Raw genomic sequence first — 20679 nt, forward strand, 5'->3', positions numbered from 1 at the left:
AGATCTGAGCCGCATCTGCGACCTGTACCTCACATGAGCCTTCACCACAGCTCACGGCAACACCGGATCCTTGACCCACTGAGCGAGGCCAGGGATTGAACCTGCAACCTCATGGTTCCTAGTCAGATTCATTTCCACAGCGCCATAACGGAAATTCCCAAATTTTGTATCTTAAAAAAAGTCTACCATAAACATTATTTAATATTAAACATTTCCATCAAATATGGATTTGAAACTAAAACATAAATTTATAAGTTTGTTTTAAAAAAATTTAAGTCCATTTATGAGGGTAGTTTTAAAAACTAATACAACAGCATTAGTAACTATTTTTATTCTTAAACTGATAAAAGCATTTAGCATATATTCTATAGTTTAAACAAATTAAGTGCTATGCATTTTGCTTATAAAGTGACTTACAAGTATTTCAAGCACTGTATAATTCAATTTGTACAAAAAGTAAATTTCCAAGTTAAGATTTGGTTAGTAGAACTGATTACATACTGTCAAATCCATTTTCCAAAGTTATTCAAGGGAAAAAAGCTTCATCCACAAACACAGGTATTTCTTGTACAATCAAAAGATTTTAACTGTTTAGTAAGAGGAAGGAACATTACAATAACTGCTTTTAATTTCCATGTCTGGATCAGCTTTTTTTTCTTCTCATTTATATGTGGTCAGAATACCATCACTTTTGAAAGCATAAATTATACAGAAAAATCACCCTTTAATTAATTCTTAGGGAGGTAATCTATTTTTAAAAATAGATTAGATCCATGAGACATCAGCTTCCATATCTACCAAGATGCTTTCTAAGCTTCAAGCATTAATATATTCCACTGGGGGTAAATCACTTCTTATTTCCCTCAGGAGGTAATTATCTACTAGCACTAGTGCTCAGAATCAAAGTTTATATAATATCAAAAAACAAAAAAAAATAAATGTACCCCCAAACTTAGTATTTTTGCAGATTCTACAATGTATGAAAGTAAAAATGCTACCTTACTTAAATAATATCAGTTTAACCAAAGTAACAATCACAAAATTGCAGACATTTTTCTATTAAAATTTTCCAGTCCACTAAGAATATTTACTTAAAAATTTGATTATAAACTTAAATATATACTCTTTTAAATTTACTGTTTATGCTAAACTGTACACTGGTGCTCCTTTTAGGATTTTTGAAAATTCTATTTACATAACTGTAATTCCAAAATGTAAAAATGAACCATCACTAAAATTTACTGGAGACTACTATCCTTGCATGGAAACAACTTATAAACAAACATTTTGAAGTTCTACTTTTAATTATTTCAATTTGGCTTTTTAAAACAGATAAACTTCTCATTTCGATTACAGTATAATACTTCAAAACTAGTTTAAACAGAGATAAGCCCAAGGAGAACTGGTAAACCATTCGTTACTTTATATATGATGCCCCAAGTGCCACATACATAGTAATGTATCACAGAAAAGAACTGATAGTTTAGCAGATTATAGAGCAATCCTAAAAGTTTATACAAAGCTAATAAACACTGCCTTCCTTCTATTCCATTCATTTTCTTTTAATTTGATCTTGGCTCTGTTTATTATCCTTCACATACTATGTGACATTTATCAGTTTAAGTATTCCAATTAATTATATGTACCTCTTTAAAACAGCTTTGTAACATTTTAGAACATTCAGTATTTTTCATTAGATACGATATATCCTACATTTTTCTCACAAAATGCTCACTTTCCTGAGCTATATTAAACACCTTATAACAGGTGTGTATGTATAACTGAAGACCCTAAAATGTCAAGTTTACATTTTTAAAAAATGCATAGAGAACATAACATTTTGGAAAACCTATTACTATTCAATTAGATACTGTAATATATAGGTTTCATTTCCCTCAGACTGTAAAATGCTTAATCTTTATTACTGGTCATTCCTTTCAGATTTGAATCACTTTTTTTGATTTGACTATTAGGCTAAAGAAATAGATGAAGTTTTCTGACCAAAGCTGGTCCATGGGTCTTCCAAAAAACAATCCTTATATACTCAGTGAAGATACCAAATTTCTGTGCCACAAAATAGTAGAATTACATCAGACGCACAGGAAATAAACTTCTATTATAATACAATACGCTTAAAGTGAAGGTGCTGCTCATCATGCCCTATGTCATTTGGTCTTTACCAAGTGGGCATCATGTCTGGAAACCATACTCTACCAAGATGCTTGGACACCTCCCAGTGAATCTGCTCCAAACTATACTTTTGGTCAGGAATTAATACTTCTTCCATAATGGATAATTGAGACAGGCGGCCGCCACACATCTTCACAAACTCAACAAAGGCACTACATGAGACTTCGCATTCCCCTAGTCCGATAGCTGACAAGTTTTTGCAACGTTCTGCAATGCGAATTAACTCTTCATCAAGTGGCCGTAACCCATTAGCACACACTACTAGTTCAACTAGTCTAGGGCATGTCATTCCCACACGGCCAAGCACATCTTTGCTTACTGATCTCCCAAAGTAAAGATGGGTGGCAGGTATTTCATACCGAAAGAATGGATCAAATTCCTCTTCATATAAAAAAAAATACATCACTAAGTTCACTTTTGGTGAATGTCTGATGAAAGCATCCCAGCTGCTCTTCTGAATAGTATGGAAGTGTGTCTGTCCAGGATTCTCACTGACCACATCAATGCGCAAATGTTCTAATCGAACATGTTTTTCAGAAGATAAAGCAAGCAGCAATTCGTCACTTAACAAATGGTAATTCAGGGCCAGCTCACGTAAGCCATGACACTGATCTGCCACACAGAGGATACCTGGGAAGAAAAAAGACCCATTTTTATCAAGTTTTGTACAAGTTCATCATCTGTTCAAAAAATTAATCAAGTACATGTCCTACAATAAAATTTTACATTTCCCTGACCATAAAGCTATACAACTTAAAATTCAGTTGTACTGATTAAAAAGCAGCAAGTCACATGTTTAAAAATCTATTAACCAATTCTGCACATAAGAAAATGAGACCAATTCTAAATCTGACACCTTAAATAAAGCTCATTTACCAACTTGGAAAAATCATAAATTATTCACCATCATTTTAAAATATACCATGACTAAATAAGATTTATCTCAGTAATGCTGGACAGTGTCACAGTCTTTAAAAAAACTGATTACTAACATTATAAGCAAGAAAAATTACATGGTCATTGCAACAAAGACTAAAAGACATTTTTTGAAATTCAAATTCTAAACTTAGGTAAAACCATATAAAATATAATTTATATAATAAATCACTTGAAAAACTTAAAAAAGGCTTCCATCAAATGAGCACAGTTTAACTGCTAATAATAAGCCTGTCAAATTTCTAAAAAAATTCCAAGATATCACTAGATAAATGAGTCAAAAGAGAACTGCTCTACTTACATTGATGGAAACACATGATTATGCCTTTTAAAGCTCTAACATACCCAGAAAACAATTCCTTAAATGGTTCCTTACACTTTGGGCACTTACTGTGTTTCGAAACTGCCCAAACCCCTAGCTATAGCAGATTTTACCAAAGGTCAGTACCTGATCTCTAAAGAGCGCTGGTGTAAGAACTGCTCCAAAGAGATACTCTCATACTTACTACTTGATAAATGACCCACTCAAACCATTTTTCCTGTGCTTAGAAACAAAGATAGGAACAGCAAAACATACATCTTACTTCTGCTATTTACTGTACAATATATCAGGTGCTAGATGTATTATCCCACAAATACTCAAAAAAACCTAGAAAAATAAGTATCTTTTCTATTTAGAAATCGGGGCAGCTAAGCCACAGATGGAATTCAAACACAGCCTGAGTGACTCTTAAGTTCATGCACTCACCTACTGCCTAAGAAGTGACAACGTGAAGGTCACCAATAAGACAAAGCATTATAGCAGCTGAAGGAAAATAGAATCAGTGAAGAGATAAACTGAATCACTAGTATAAGAGTCACCAGCAGGGGGAGTAAAAGACATGTGTTTCACTATTCAGTCTGCAAAGTTTCTGTTCTCCATGTTATGTACTCAGAAACCCAGATCATCCAACTTTGTAACCTGAACACATCTGTTCTTTGCAATCTCATAAAGCCTGATTAAAAGGAAAACAAACACACGGTAAATGATAAAGATGCAAATAAAATAAACTTGGAAGATAATCACTTAATAGTAACTACTAAAATAGTTGTGGCAGGCATAATTCTAAGTTGTCCCCAAGATCCCATTCCCTAACCTCTGAAACAGTGAATGTGATAAAATGATCACACCCATTATACTGTGCTATAGATAGCACAGTTAGCTTTAAAACAAGATTACCTAGGGATCCTAATCACCTACTCTAATCACAGGAGCCCTAAAAAGCAGGTTTTTCTCTGACTGGTTGCAGAAGAGGAAGCCAGAGAGATTCTGAGCTTCTCTGGCTCTAGCTGAGCCATGCCTCCACCTCTGACCTACAGAACTGTGGTGTTAATAAATGGGTGGTAGTTTAAGCTGCTAGGTGTAATTGTTTGTTATGCAGCAACAGGAAACTAACACACAGTTACAAGTGTTCAAGTACTTAACAGAAAATAGTCACAAATATAAAACTAGTAAATTATTCCAACTTTATAATAAAAAGACATTACGTAATTAAAACATAGGCAAAGGATGTAGAGAGACATCTCTCCAAAGAAGATATACATACAAATAGTCAGTAAACATATGATAAGACATCTGAGTCATCAAAATACAAATCAAAACCACAATGAGATACCAGTTCACATTCACTAGGATGGCTATAATCCAAAGGACAGTGTTGATGAGAATATAAAAAAGTTGGACCCTTCATACACTGCTAATGGAGATGTACAATGGTTCAGCTGCTCTGGAAAATAGTCAAGCAGTTCTTCAAATGGTTAAACAGAGTTACTACATAATTCAGTGATTTCACTCCTAGTTATACACCCAAGAAAAATTAATCATACAGCCACACAAAAACCTGTATATAAATTTTCACAGCAGCATTATTCATAATAGTCCAAGGGTGGAAACAACCCAAATATCCATCAACTGATCACCAGAAAAATGTGGTATTATTCACACACTGGAATATTATTTGGCAATAAAAAGAAATGAAAGACACGCTACAATATGGATGAACCTTCAAAACATCATGCTAAATGAAAGAAGCCAGTCACAAAGGACCACCTATGATTCCATTTGCATGAAGTGTCCAGAATAGGTGCCTCTACAAAGACAAAAAGTAGATTAGTAGTTGCCTGTGGCTGGTTGAGATGAGGGCTTGGGAGGTGACAGCTAAGAGGTATGGGAGCCTTTCTGGATTAGTATAAGTGTTCTAAAATTGTAGTGATGGATGCACCTGTGTCAATACACTAAAAACCAATAAATTGTGAACTGTATGATATATGAATTATATCTCAATAGAGCTGTTACAAAACTGGTACAGAAAACCATTGGTGGTGACACATAAATTCATACAGCTCATTTTGGAAAAAACACAGCAAGAAGCATAAAAAGAATGCAAATGTTTTCACCTAGCTCTTCCACTTCTTAATAATTTGTCCCAAGGAAGAAATTATCAGAAGCAAACTATGTTCCCAAATAGTTCATTTTTTTAATCACAGCAAATATATGGAAACAAGTTAGATGTTCAGCTGTAAAAAAACTATGAAGCAAATGTTGGTTTATCAGCAAGAAAGAAAACTAAGTAGCTAAATGTTCATTAGTTCAGCTGATAATTAATGAACAATGTTTAGCATTGGTACTATGATGGTAAAGAGTCAATAGGAACAAGACATCTTTAACCTAATAGAAGCCACAGATAATTAAACAAAAACACTCTGGGAATCACAGGAAGAGAATCAGGAAGAATTTCCAGAACTAACACAGACCTACAGAACTAGAAGGATCAAGCTTAGGGCAAAAGGAGAGTAGAAAAGGAAAGTAAACAGTATTTCCTCTCCGAACACCAGACATGGACAAAAACCAAGTGTTCTAAGAAATGAAGGGAGCTCTGTAAGTAAAAGAGTACCTTAAAGGCTGAAATCCAATAGACAGGCAAGGACCAGATCACATGGGGCATTGTCAACCTCAGTAAGGAGTTTGGATCTTACCTACAGCATAGTGAGAAGTTTTGAAGGAAACTGAAGGGGGAAAAAAATCAGACTTAACGTTTTAGAAAGATTAATCTGGCTATACCATAGAAATCAAATTCGAGAAGGGCAAGTTAGATAATCAGCTAAGAGGGTACTCACAAAGATTATAGGGCTAGACCAGAACAGTGATGAAGACAGAGTGTGTTAATTTCGACTGCTCAACAGAATACCACAGGCTGGATGGCTCAAACAACAGTTACTTCTCCGAGTTCTGGGGGCTACAAGTCCAAGGTGAGGATGCCAGCAAGGCTGGGTTCTGGTGAGGGCCAAAACTCTTTCTGGCTTGCACATGGCCACCTTCTCACTGTGTCTTTACATGGCAGAAAAGGAGATCAAATCATCTTTCCTACCCCTTCTTAGAAGGGCACTAATATTTATGAGGGTTTCTCCCTTAGGACCTAATACCTCCCAACTCATTTTCAAACACCAACACTAGGGAGTAGGGCCTCAACATGTGACTCGTGGCAGGGGGTGAGGGGTGGAAGAGAACAACGCAAACATTCAGTTCACAGCAAAGAGATTCAGAGCATGAATCAGTGAGAGAATCACTAGACCTCAGTGATTGAAGGAATGCAAAGGGTAGGAGGAGTCAAGGATGTCTCTCAGGTCCCTGCAACTAAATGGGTGGTACCATTCACTGAGACAGTAAAAAAGGGAGAAGCCAGAGATTTCAATAGGGAAAAGGATGTTCATTAATCTGAAGTAGCAGTGAGACATTCTAGAGGCGCTGGGCCATCATCAGCTCAACACACAGCTCTGGAGTTCCAGAAGCACTCAACGTAGGTGTTAACACAGAGAACATAACTGAAGCCCCTGATGAAGATAACATAGACCAGAGGTTTACAGAATAAAATGATGAAGGGCCCAGAATAGAACACAGTGAAACACAAAAATTTAAGCAATGAAAAGAGAAACTAGAAAAGGAAATAGAGTAGGAAAAATCAGAGGAGGAGGAAAATCAAGAATAGTCAGTAGTGGAGTTCCCATCCTGGCACAGCGGAAACATGAGGTTGTGGGTTCGATCCCTGGCCTTGCTCCATGGGTTAAGGATCTGGCGTTGCCGTGAGCTGTGGTGTAGGTTGCAGACGCGGCTCAGATCCCTTGTGGCTGTGGCTCTGGCGTAGGCGGTGGCTACGGCTCCGATTGGACCCCTAGCCTGGGAACCTCCATATGCCTTGGGTGCAGCCCTAAAAAGACAAAAGACCAAAAAAAAAAATAATAATAGTCAGTAGTGTCAAATGGTGCTTAGTGGTCTGGTAATAGACAGTCAATTGTAAGGACTATATGAAATAGGAAAAAAGGTAGAACAGAAAGTAGCCCTTAATTTAACTTAGATAAAGAAACCATCTAAATATGCAAAATATGGATAGAAAGAAAATATACAAATGTTTAATTTTATTTTTTTTAATATCCATTCTTTTTTCCCATATAGTTTATTACTAACTATTGAGTAGATTTTCCTGTGCTAGACAGTAGATTCTTGGGGGTTTTTGCTGTTGTTATCTTTTATGGCCACACCTGAAGCATATGGAAGTTCCAGGCTACAGGCTGAATGGGAGCTGCAGCTGCCAGGCCTATGCCACAGCCACAGCCACAGCAACACCAGACCCAAGCCACATCTGCGACCTATGCTGCAGCTGGGGGCAATGCTGGATCCTTTAACCCACTGAGTGAGGCCAGGGATCGAACCTACATCCTCACAGACACTCTGTTGGGTTTCTTACCCGCTGAGCCATGACAGACACTCCAAACAAATGTTAAATTTGAAAATAAAATCCTCTATGTTTATACCCTTATGTTAAAAAAGTATTACAGGCGCTCTTTCTTTTCTGTTCCCAAAACAACTAGTCCAAATGCCATTAGAGCTTGTTAAGACCAAGCAAGGTTGGTCTTAACATACTATGAGAATTGATGTGTATATTTAAAAAAAATAAATGAACACTGGATGTACCAGGATAAAAAGAAAAATAAGCTCTCAATTTCACAAAGAAATCAGAGCCCCAAAGGCTCTCATACAGTGTGGTAAGTGCTACAAGTTATGTTCAGGGTGCTATGGAAACAGGCAGGGGTTCTAAACCTGGGAGGAGGGTGAAAGAGGAACAAAACTGGAACACTTGAACTGAATTTTGAAGGCTGAACTGGAGTTAGATGGATGAAGTGGAAAAAAAAAAATTCTTAAAGGTACTCCACAAGATAAACTGTACTGACCACAGACATGTACAAAGAACTGTCACTACATAGGGCTCAAATAAAGCTGCACGTGAGTAAACAGCAAGCAAGATTAAAGAGATAGGTGGAGGTCAGGATACAAAGAACTTTGTACACTCAAGCTACGAAGTATGAACCTTACTCTCATGGGAAACCCACACAGTAGAAAGTAAAATGTGACCAAGGTCACATAAGAAGGAAGAGCTGAAGCCCACTCTTCTAAGCCTCTGTTTTATTTAGTGTATCACCTTCACTAATGATCTAGAGGAAGCAGGAAAAGCTAGGAAAACACTGCAGCCGACCTCGACATTCCCATCACCAGCTCTTCCATGTGGGAGACATGGAAGGGCAGCGAGCAATCTCCATCTGAGACGGAATCATTTTCCTGGGGAAAGGCCAGCCTTTAGATTTAACAAGAAGGTGGGACATGTTCCGTAAAGAGATCAAAACAGGTTTCCCAGGAGTTCTGTCGTGGCTCAGCAGTTAACGAACCCGACTAGCATCCATGAGGATGTGGGTTAGATCCCTGGCCTCAGTGGGTTGCTGTGGCTGTGGTGTAGGCCCGTAGCTACAGCTGCGATTCGACCCTTAGCCTGGGAACTTCCATAAGCCGTGGGTGCAGCCCTAAAAAGACAGGAGAGAAAAAAAAAAAAAAAAAAAAAAAAAAAACAGGTTTCCCAAATAACACAGCCAAAGGGTTGGGAGGTCAACAATGGGAGGGTGAGTCAGGAGTGAAGCTACAGACTAATATGAAGTGTAGGTTTATATTTGCTTCACAGTGCAAACCACTTAAAGTTTAAATGATCTCAAATTCAATAATGTAGTAACACTTAGAAAAGTAAACACAAGAAAAGTTGGAAAGAACTTTTATAAAGCTATTCCTCCATCTGATGGGTTCTTGACTCCAAAACTCAACTTAGGAAAAGCATTATCTTGCAAAATCTAAGGCAACAACTTCTGCACAATCCTTCTTTCTCTACATAGTGGGAAGAAAAGCAACTATGATATGGCTCTGACTCAAAACCCTGTTAGCTCAACCACAATTAGAGAAAATCCTATCTTACATCTCAGGCCAACCTCACACTGTCCTTTAATTTATCCGTTTCCTAGCACAGGTTGGACACAAACTGCCAAATAAGATTTGAAAATAAGTGTCTAGGCTAGGAGTGCTACACAATTTATGCTATTGTATTATGACATTTAAAAATGTGTATACAGTAGAGAGGAAATCATTTGAACCCACCTTCACAGTAATGATCATAACTCTCCTTTGTTAGATAAACACATCAATACATTTTACTAAAACGTTATCTGGCAAGAATTGCAACAAACCTGCTGGAGAGACATGAGGACAGCTGCTCATTTTCAGCAGCTTGAGCGTATCACTGTTGTTGGCCACTAGTACTTTGAGGGATGGATCATCTACTGGGGTATCATCTATCTTAAGCGAGGATAAGGATTTGGAGTTTACAAACACGACTGTCAGTGCAGAGATAAAGTGAGACTGAAAAACACAAAATTTAAGACATTGTTTCAGTTCTTACAAATGAGAATTGAGGGTTTTTCATATATTAAGCATATAGTTCACTGGAACCTTAACGATACATTTCACAACTGTGTTTGGGTAGCAGCCCCTCACTCTACTGTGGGAATATGGTAAAGATAGGCCATCTTTGAGAAGGGCCATTTTACCTGAGGGAGAAAAAAGATTTCAAGCCTCAGGATGTGTGTCTCTAATCACACCAATCATTGATAAGTAAAAAAGGAATTCTGGAAAAAATGAAAATACCTCTGAGACACCGCATATCACCTTATCTGGAAACCCTACACCAGTGTATTGTAACACTGAAATGCTTTCTTTTTTAGTGATAGTAATGACCCTAAAAATAGTAATAATTATTAGCATAAGCACCAAAAATTAACAGTCAACCTAGAAGTTTTGACAGATTCATTTGGAGTATGGAAGCATATACAAAATTTGATTTTAAAATAATAAAAATCATAACTAAATAAAATTCCAAAGTCAGAACTCCTTTACATATGCTAAATTATCTATAGTATTTTCCTTCACTTCGGGTCTACACCACAGCCACAGCAACACTGGATCCAAGCCGCATTTGTAACCTACACTGTAGCACATGGCAAAGCCAGATCCTTAAGCACTGAGTGAGGCCAGGGATCAAACCTGCATCCTCAGGGACACTAAGTCAGGTTCTTAACTCACTGAACCATGAAGGGAACTTACAATATTTTCAAACCTATTATAATTTAATGTACTTTTAGCATATGTATATATCAATTAATATCATTCCCTTTACTATATACCTATACATATATATCCCATAAAGAAGCACAGGATGATGAAAAAAAGGGGAAAATCTCTCTAAAATATCATCTTTAACATCCTAAATAGTAACTTGTTTTCCATCATACATATCACTTTTCTTATATTCCCACTGTCAGTGCAAGAAATGGGTAGGGTTTCAATGAGTTTCTCAGTAACAGCTAAAAAAACAAAACCATCATACCTTTGGTAAATCCATAAAGCTTGGCCGAGCAGTTGAAATAAGCCCAAGTGTTTTTAAAGAGCAATTCACAAGTTGTGATAATATATCACAAGCTGCTTCAGCTGATTCTTTGCTACTGTCCACCTGGGGGAAAAAAATCCTTAACACATGCATATAGTCACAATTCTCTGTGCATATTTTAACATCACAACACCAAGAAAGACAGTTATTAATTTACTGTATTATAATAATTAATATGTATCCTTTCAATTATCTACCCTCACATACAATGTCAGCCTTTTCTGAATCCCCCTGAAAAATTATAAGGTCAACTGCCAAGACTTAACTTTCACTAAGATATATACATTTAACGCTGAAAGGACTCGGCTTTTAAGCTAGATTTATTCCAAACAGACTACACAACCTAATGGAGACATGAATTTATAAGCTCTGAAAAGAATTATATATTTGGGAGTGGATCAGATCATACATGTAAAGACAGTGCCTATGATACAGATGCTTCAAAACAGAACGAATGAGTCTTTACTCAGGTGAATCACAACCTGAGATTCATCATCAGTGTTACTAATGGGAAAATGAATGTGAAGTAAAATGATGACATCCAACTGGTGAAGCATGAAAATCTGAACTAAATGAGAAGTGGCTGCTCCCACACAATCTTCTGCATAGGCATTTGCCGGGGTAAAGATAATAAGGCAAAAACACTCCCTAAAGTTATAAGAGGGAGCTCTTCTATCAAAAACAAAGTTGTCCCCTGGGCTAAAAGGCATCTTAAAATAGGTAAAAGTAATATCATTCCTTTAATTTCCAGATTGATGTACAGTACCTTAACCCAAAAATGTTCCAAAGAGCTTGTTTTTAATGTACTGATTTATATTACAGCTTCAGAACTACTTTTAATACTACCCTTTGGCTAAGTTTCCTATACCAGTCGTTCTTTTGAGAACTATTGTGGTCCTGGACCAGCAGCATCAACATCACCTGGGAACTTGTTAGAAATGCAAATTCTCATGCTCAGTTCAGAGCATCTGAATCAGAAACTCTGCAGCTGGCACCCAGCAATTGTCTTAATTAGCTCTCCAGGCATTTCTGACGCACATAAAGTTTCAGAACCACTGTTCTACACTAGTAACTCTGACTACAAGCCTCTTTGGGCCTATAGTCAGTGATGAATTAAACACAAATATTATCAGGAGAGCTCAAAAGAATCCTAGGATGTGGCTGTTTTTGTAAAATGCAAATTATTTCCTCAGAAACATAAACAATCCCTAATGAAAATGTTTAAATTTATAGGACAAATGGGATTTGTTTTTCTGTTCTTTTCTTTTTTTTTTGCCACACCTACAGCATATGGAAGTTCCCAGGCCAGGGATCTGGCAACACCAGATCCTTAGCCCACTATGCCACAGCAGGAACTCCAGACAAATGGCTTTGTAAAGGTTACACAAGTTGGATACAGCTGAACACTGACTCAGCCAATCCACTGGATGGAAATGGTCTTTAGACCTATGAGATTAATGTGTTCTACCCATCTGTTTATAGGATTTACCATTAGAACACACTTAGACAACTCAAAGATGATTGAAACCAAAGGGAAGACTCTTCAGGTCTCCTCATGGGCAGCTGAGAGAGGGACAACACAAGACGAGTTCCTGGATTTTTGTTTATTCTATTTTCCCACCATTCCCCCACCTTTCCCCCAGTGAGGGCTGCCACCTAACATACAGAACAACCAATTAAGTATTAAGCATGTCCCAACAATGTAAGGGACATAGTTATACTAAAAATTATCCAGTGACTATCTGAAATTCAAATTTAACTAGGCATCCTCTATTTTTTATGTGTAAACCTAGCAATCCTACACTCAGTGGCCTAAAGGGGCTACTTTGTGCATTATTCCAGGAAAATGGCCTTAAATACACCCAGCCATTCCCAAAACCACTGTCTGTCCTCCTCCTCAGACACACATGGGCGAATAAACAGGTAATCTCCACCTAAAAAGGACTGAGTCTTGGGAGAAGACTTTAGTTTTGGCAAGGCTCTTTGGGTTAAGAAGCACTGCTACACCTGGATTTAACTTGCCTGTTTAACAACAGCTACATATAGCCAATCAGGTATGCATGCACTACTTTCCAACAATAGTCACCAAGTTTGTTAAGGATTTAGTAAATAAACATGCCCATATTATTCATTCCCAAAACAAAACATGACAAGCCTCTGTACTCATACAAATGATTCCTTAAACTATGCTGCACATCTCAAAAAGCCACACCACTTCATTTATCTCATCACTGCCTAACTTCCAGTATGTTCCTGCTGGCAATGAAAAGAAACAACAGTTCTCACTGGCATTCTTCCATATGCCTATTTCTATTCCTATCTAAAATATATTCATCTAAACCAAGTTTACATAAAGTTTTTGTACCTCCTTTTTTTTTAAAAGACCCTGTATCATAAAGCCATCAATAAGCCAAAACCCGGTCCCTATTAGATAGAAATAGCAAATAAGTGAAAATCTACACATTTGTAGTTTTTTTTTTTTTTTTTTTAGGGCCACACCTGCAGTATATAGAAGTTCCCAGGCTAGGGGTCAAATCAAAGCTGCAGCTGCCAGCCTACACCACAGCAACACAGGATCTGAGCCATGTCTGCAACCTAGGCCTCAGCTTGCTGCAAGGCCAGATCCTTAACCCACTGAACGAGGCCAGGGATTGAATCTTCATAGGTAGTAGTCAGATTCTTAGCGTGCTGAGCCACAACAGGAACTCCTCCACATATTTAGTTTTATCAGATATTTCTTCTGCCTCAAATTTGTTCATACCAATTCAATGTGACAGCTTTGGTACATGATTTATGCTTATTTAATGCCACCTTCTGCTCTTTTAAGAAACTAAAATTTATAATAAAATGGAACAGTGAAGCTCAATGTAGTTATTTGTGACAGCTTCTAAGGTACCCAATTACTCTAAATCTTTAAGCACTTTCCCTAAAAAGACAATGGTTTAAATACAAGACAATATGTACTGGTTTATGATACAAAAGCCACTAAATATGCTTTATTTTTAAACAAAAGGATTTAAAGTATTACCTTGAAGCTGACATATTGTAGATGGTTTGAATGTCTTTTAATAATCTGTTTAATCAGCTCTGGATGTGTAGCTTTCAAATAAGATGTAGCTGGCTGATTCAGTTCAAATTCAAAACATCTCCACAAGTCAGGCATGTGAAATACCTGGTTCCAGTTGCGGCAAACTTGCGAAGCATGAGCCCGGTCAAGAAGAGGCAAATACTTAAATACTTGAAGAATAATGTCCTGAAGGAGATTACCCCAATCACAAGTCTGAGAAGGCTCACTTGTAGTCCTCAGTTTCTTGGATTTCTCTGCGGTACCTTCTTCTGATGAATTATGGTCACTATCTCTTCCTCCTCCTCGTTTCATCCTATTCAGAAAAGTAAAATCATCTTTTTTTCATACTTAACTTTTCAAGATAAATAAATCCAAAATTCATTCTTCTGTCACTGAGGTGTGTGTACATGTAGTTATAAATATAAATGCAAGCATGCAGGAAGAACTGGACAGTAATTCAAGAAGAATATCAAAACGAAATATAATAAAAAATGCCAACAGAGACCAACTGTCATTTTACAAACTTACATCTTTGGCAGGTGCTTTTAAAACATTTGTATTTGTACTGTACTACCTGGGAGATAAGTTTATCTTAATTTTGAAACTAAACAAGAATTTATATTTCAAAAGTTATAGGCAACTAAAAGAAATATAAAAGATAACCTACAGTGACACTTACTCAAGATTTCTTAAAATTTGTCTAGGGATATCTACTATATTTGAGTTCCTGAATTCAAGGCAGAGTCCCAGGAACCTTCAGAAAGGATGTGAATTAAGCAGTCAACAAATCTTTCCGGAGTTCCCGTCGTGGCACAGTGGTTAACGAATCCGACTAGGAACCATAAGGTTGAGGGTTCCATCCCTGGCCTTGCTCAGTGGGTTAAGGATCCGGTGTTGCCATGAGCTACGGTGTAGTTTGCAGACGCGGCTCGGATCCCGCGTTGCTGTGGCTCTGGCGTAGGCCAATGACTACAACTCTGATTAGACCCCTAGCCTGGGAACCTCCATATGCCGAGGGAGCAGCCCCAGAAAAACACCAAAAAAAAAAGAAAAGAAAAAAATCTTTCCACACTGAGTGACCTGCGATATGTGTTCCTGCCAGACCCAACCTTTGCTTAAAATGAGCCAACTCATGTCTACTATGCATAGTTCGATCTGGGATGTGGTTTTTTCTTTCAACGCATCACATGCTGTTGCAATGTTTTACTGAAGTTGTATTTCTGGAAATAGTGTTTTTTGCTGTTGTTGTAAAGCAGTAGTATGGTTAAAGAGAATGGGTTCTGGAATCAAGCTCCCTGGGTTTAATTCCTGGCTGTTCCTCTCACTGGTTATGTGGCCTTTAACAAATTACTTGACCTTCCTGTGCTTCAGTTTGTAAAATGGGGACAAGAGAAACACACATGGTTCTTGTGAGGAATTAAGTAACATTAGGGTTTTGAAAGGAGATATCCATGACAGTTGAACTCAGGTACAGTAAAGCAGTCCAGTATTAAAGACATTAAAGTGCAAGACACATTAAAAACAGAAGTTATCAACCAGAAGGCAAAGAATGATCCTAGATTTGTTTTAAAATGAAGTGTGTGTGACAAAGAGTGTGAGAACACAAGCTTACGTACGTGAAAAACACATTAAAAGTAGATTCACCACACTAGTAACTAACTGCAACTTGGGGATTATAGAATATTATATTCATAATAGTGGGAAAACAATAGTGGTGGGATTATAGGTTTTTTTTTTTTTTCTTGGCCAACATGCTTCTATTTTGCATATTTCTTTTTTCTTTTTCTTTTTCGGCTGCACCGGCGGCATATGGAAGTTCCCAGACCAGGGACTGAATCCAAGCCACAGCTGTGGCAATGCCAGATCCTTAACCCACTGTGCCAGGTACAGGATTGAACCCACACTGCCACAGAAACAATGCCAGATCCTTAATCCACCACACCACAGTGGGAACGCCTACACATTTAATGTCAGTGAATTACACTGTAATCAGATAAAAAGATCCAATTTTGATTTATTTGGAAAAATAAGTACTGCAGGCTCTACTAAAGGGGGTAATTCCAAACCATTTACTGGTACTCCAGTTTAGTTCAGAGCCTATAATACTTGTCTCTAGACAGCAGTTCTGGCAGGGTAATGGTTTGGATTTAGACTTACAGCTTTTTTGCAAAGGATTGCTTGTGATTCCAACTCCCTTCTTCTGGCACATTAGCCTGTAAGAATTCTGATTCCTGCGTGGGGCAAACGATGTACCCATGCATGGCTCTTAACCAAATACGTCTCTGCAGACTGTCTATCCAGGAGCTAGTAAAAACTGTACAGTACTGGGGCTAAAGGAAAATGGCACAGGACCCTGGCTTTCATGCCATTAAAACCAGCCCAAGAAGTCTTAGTACCTGTGCAATACACTGCTATTCTTCATTACTCCTACTTCCAACTGTAAGTGAAGTAAATGATGTATATACTACTGAGCAGAGGAAGAGGAAGGAAGAAAACAGTGACGGGGTGATGGCAAGAGAGTAGTTTTATGGAAGGCTAAAACTTACATGTGAATTTAAGAATTAATTTTTTTAAATATGTTTAGAGAAAAGATAATATAATCTACATTGTCCTCTTTAAAATAATTTCTCTCCTAGGCATAATGCCCCAATAGAGGTTAAGATAACACTGTCATTATGACCCATTTTTCTGCTTTAACTTATCCTGAAGGCTTACTTTAATTTTAGCATATAAAATTTGGGTCAGAGAACAAAGAGTTTGCTACCTAGGGCTTATAATTTCTCTTCTGACTACCTAAAACTACTGAGATACAGAGATTCAAAAAAGAATGAAGTTGTCTTTAGAATTTCCACTCCTTATTACAGAATGTTCATCTCCTGTTTCTGGAGAAGTCTTCTAAAACGAGAACTATTCAACTTAAAAAGAGAATGATTCATTTTACTCTAAAGTACGTGGAAAATACAAATGAAAATACAAAAATAAAACGACAGCCTTATTTACACAACTACTTTTGACAATGCTTTTTTGATCCTAATAACACACACTTTCTTTTGTCTACTGCAGCCCCATTTCAAATAAAGCATATTTCAATACTTTTCCAAGTTGAGGAAAGAAAAAAGTTGACACATTAAAAAGAAGCATGCAACACTGAGGTACGGTATGTCTTGGTCTAGATATCTAAGACTACATGATCACCAAAGTATATTTAAGCACTTACTAGACTATGATTAGCTGAACAAGTAGTAAATTGTTATAGAGGACTGTAATATGTCAGAATTATAGTCTATTAAGCAAAAGAAAAAATGTAAAACTAAATGCTAATAAAAATGGTCTTTGTATTATCCTCATTTATGCATAAAAAGTAACCAATCATAGTGGGTGCCTAAGAAAAATTTTAAATGTCAAATTCTATTCCAAGATGATTTCACTTATTCATGCAAAAATGTACACTGCTTTCAAAAGTATTCTTATTAAATCTCTATACACACGAATCTCTGCTACATAGAAAGCTAAACAATTCAGAGCCTCCACCTGTCTGCAAAGGATTAACTCAATGGACTACTTATTTCCTACTTTTAATCAAAATGAAAACACCTCTTGGAGTTCCGGGATAGCTCAGTGAGTTAAGGATATCAGCATCGTCACTGCTATGGCTTGGGCTGCTGCTGTGGTGTGGGTTCAATCCCTGGCCCTGGAACTTCTGTGTGCAGAAAACACCTCTTACGTTTGAACAGGAGTGCAGAAGAGAAGCTGCGCCATCAATGTCTAAGAGACTCTGTGGAGCACCTACACCTCTGTAGAGCACCTAGCATACTTGGCCTCTTTACGGCTCTGGGAGTTCACTTCAAACTACAACTTTTCCCGGCTCCAAACAACTAATGCCACTTCGGCCACTAAAAGTGTTTGGTGAGGGACTGATGCTACTAAGAAGCATCAAAAAGTAAACTAAGGAGTTGCCATTGTGGTTCAGTGGAAACAAATTCCATTAGGAACCATGAGGATGAGGGTTCCATGACTGGCCTCCGCTCACTGGGTTAACTATAGGGTGATGTCATGAGCTAAGGTGCAGGTCGCAGACGTGGTTTGGATCCTGCGTTGCTGTGGCTGTGGTGTAGGCTGGCAGCTGTAGCTGATTCAACCCCTGGCCTGGGAACTTCCATATGCTGTGGGTGTGGCTCTAAAAAGACAAAAAAAAAAAAAAAAAAAAAGGCGAACTAACAGTTTCTGGCCTAGTCGGGCAGCACAGGGAGTTACAGAATTAACTCCTCACATTTCCGGAGTCTCTGAAAGAAGCAGTCAACTTGTTCATCAAATGAAGAGCCTAAGAGAACACTCAGCCATGTGTCCCTCATTGTATTAGGCACTTTTAGCACCCTGCACTTGCAGTAATTTTAAAAGCCCTTTTGTATTTAGCTCTAAAAAGTCTTTCATAATATCAAAATTAGTATGCATTCTTTGGCTGAAATACAAGAGTAAAACATAAAACAGTGCAGAGACTAACTCAGAAATAAATGGTATCAGAGAGTGTGGTAGTGAAAATCTGTTTAGCGGTCATTTGTAGATAATTGGGAATTGACGGCATTTTTGTAAAGATTTCAGGGATAGGAAGACTCTGAAAGATCTGGGCCGCAATGGACAGGATCAGAAAATAACAGTCATCTCATCTCTTAGCTTGGAGGTGCAGGCCCATCATTTAATGGGTTGCCTCCTGTTCCATGTCTGCAATCCCACCTGAAAGGGCTGCTCTCGCTCATAGCAGGCGGGAAGCAGCCCATCACAAGTTGACCAAGTTTTCCACCCGGGGACGCGCGCAGGGGTGTCCCCTCCTCCCGCGCCACTCCCGAAAATAGGCTTTCCCAGACATTTCTCCTGCGCCCTACCCAGGGCAGTCTGTTTTGACACCTTAAAGTCTCTTTTCTCACGCTACAAGCACGGCCGTAACAGACACCGGGAAGAGCCTGGCAGAACAAGAGCTCCACGGTGCCGGTCCCCAGCCCCCGCCGAGGGTAACAAAGCCGACGGCAGGGGCGGCGCTGTCGCGGGAAGGCTGCAAGCGGCCGCCGCACACACACCACGCCTTTTTGACTTGTTTTGAAGCAGACACGGGGCAACGCCCCCGAGCAGGCTCCACCGCCCGGGCGCCGCGCCCCGCCCCGCGCTCCCGAGGGGCGGCCGGCGCGCGCCCGGGACCCCCTCTCCCTGTCGGCCCGCCCCGGCGCGGGCCAAGGTCCGAAGGCCCCGGCCCTCCAACGTTACCTGCTGCCAGGGGCGGCTTCCCCAACACAGCACCCCGGGCTCCGGGGGCGGCTGGTCCCGTGGCTCTCACATGAGGCCCCCGGGGCCCCGCGCCTCGCGCTCCCGCCTCCGCCGCCCCCCGCGCTCCGCTCGCATCCGAGGCGCTGGTCCCGGGGCGGGCGCCAACTCGGCTCCACCTTTGCGGCTCTGACGGCCGAGGGAAAAGCCTCTCTTCTCAGTCCCGCGCGGCCTGCGTGCTTCTGCCGGGACCCCCAGTCCCCTCAAGAGCCGCCTTCAGCGAGCTGCGAGCCCCGCGTAGTTACCCCTGCACCGCGGGCCCAGACACCGAGTCCAAAATGGCGCCCGGACTGACGGCCGCGCGCTTCCCCCGGCGCGTCTCCGTCGAGGGGGGCGGGCGCGTGTCCGCCGCGGCGCGTCCGCGGAGGGCGGGGTCGGGGGCTGGAGGGGGCCGCGCCCAAGCGGGAGCGCGCGCCACCCCGCCCGCCTCGGTGCTTCGTCCTTCTGGTTCCGGGCGGAGTGTCGGCTGCTTTCCTCTCTCTGATGAGACTGCGGCTTTTAGAGGGTTTTTCGTCTTGCAGCGAATGTGGGAGGGCTGGAGCCAGCTAGATGCCCAGGAGACTTTCAACGGTGGAAAGCGGAAAGTTTGAGGAGGTGGAGCAGCAAGAAGAAAGGAGCGAGAGTCTTTAGGGCCGGCCTTAGCCCAGCAGCTGGTTCCGGGCTCGGGGGATAAACAGCAGCTGCTGCAGTTGACACACCTCCGCGCGCCAGGCGGGGCCTCAGAAGGCCACGCCCGCCCCGCGTAACCCAAGTGGGTAAAATACGGGCTCTAATGATACACGCCTTGTATCCCTTAACGGGTATGTCATAATAATATACATCGTGTACACATACGGTGTTTTCATAAACTGCGGGAAATTAAAGCAAAGTGATGACAGTGTTAACGTTGGGATTACAGATGATTTTGATGATGATGATTTATAAATTTTAAAGTATTTTTATTTTTTCAATTTTCCTAAAAATGATTTTTGTCATCAGGGTTATTACTGTTTAACAATCGCCTTTAGGGAATTCCCCTGTTGCTCAGCGGTAACTCGAACCCGACTAGTTTCCATGAGCCCTCGGGTTCCACCCCTGGCCTGCTCAGTGGGTTAAGGATTCCGCGATGTGGTAAGCTGCGTGTAGGTCGCAGCCCTTGCTGCTATCTGGGGTTACTGTGGCTGTGGTGTAGACCAGCAGTGGCAGCTCGGGTTGGACCCTTAGCCTGGGAACTTCCCTATGCCGCGGGCCCGCCCCTGAAAAAACAACAACAAAAACAGCTTTATAAAGTAAATAGACTCCTGAAGTTTATAAATAGCTTTCTGAAACACAATGAGGAAA

The 20679-nt window shown here is 39.8% G+C and overlaps 1 protein-coding gene across 1 annotated transcript; it reads right to left on the reverse strand.

Moving 5' to 3' along the window:
* Positions 1 to 316: 316 nt before the first annotated feature.
* Positions 317 to 19651, reverse strand: FBXL3 (F-box and leucine rich repeat protein 3). The gene is made up of 5 exons (XM_003357868.5): positions 19303 to 19651; positions 14008 to 14359; positions 10920 to 11042; positions 9724 to 9895; positions 317 to 2820 (listed from the first exon to the last, which is right to left on the reverse strand). Exons 2-5 carry the CDS (start codon positions 14356 to 14358, stop codon positions 2177 to 2179), a joined length of 1290 nt encoding a protein of 429 aa, XP_003357916.1. The 5' UTR covers position 14359; positions 19303 to 19651; the 3' UTR covers positions 317 to 2176.
* Between the last annotated feature and the right edge of the window lie 1028 nt (positions 19652 to 20679).

This window comes from Sus scrofa, chromosome 11 (assembly GCF_054392235.1).
Source record: "Sus scrofa isolate SSC_HxYL_T2T_F1_AM1 chromosome 11, Sscrofa_HxYL_maternal_Yorkshire_Landrace_v2.0, whole genome shotgun sequence".
Taxonomy (NCBI): domain Eukaryota; kingdom Metazoa; phylum Chordata; class Mammalia; order Artiodactyla; family Suidae; genus Sus; species Sus scrofa.

Excerpts from the sequence above, each read along its gene's own strand:
- FBXL3 (XM_003357868.5), bottom strand. The coding sequence starts at position 14,358 with ATGAAACGAGGAGGAGGAAGAGATAGTGACCATAATTCATCAGAAGAA. Across the intron at positions 11,043-14,007 it reads TACAATATGTCAGCTTCAAG|GTGGACAGTAGCAAAGAATC; the intron begins GTAATACTTTAA and ends TTTTTCCCCCAG. Across the intron at positions 9,896-10,919 it reads GCTTTATGGATTTACCAAAG|TCTCACTTTATCTCTGCACT; the intron begins GTATGATGGTTT and ends TGTGTTTTTCAG.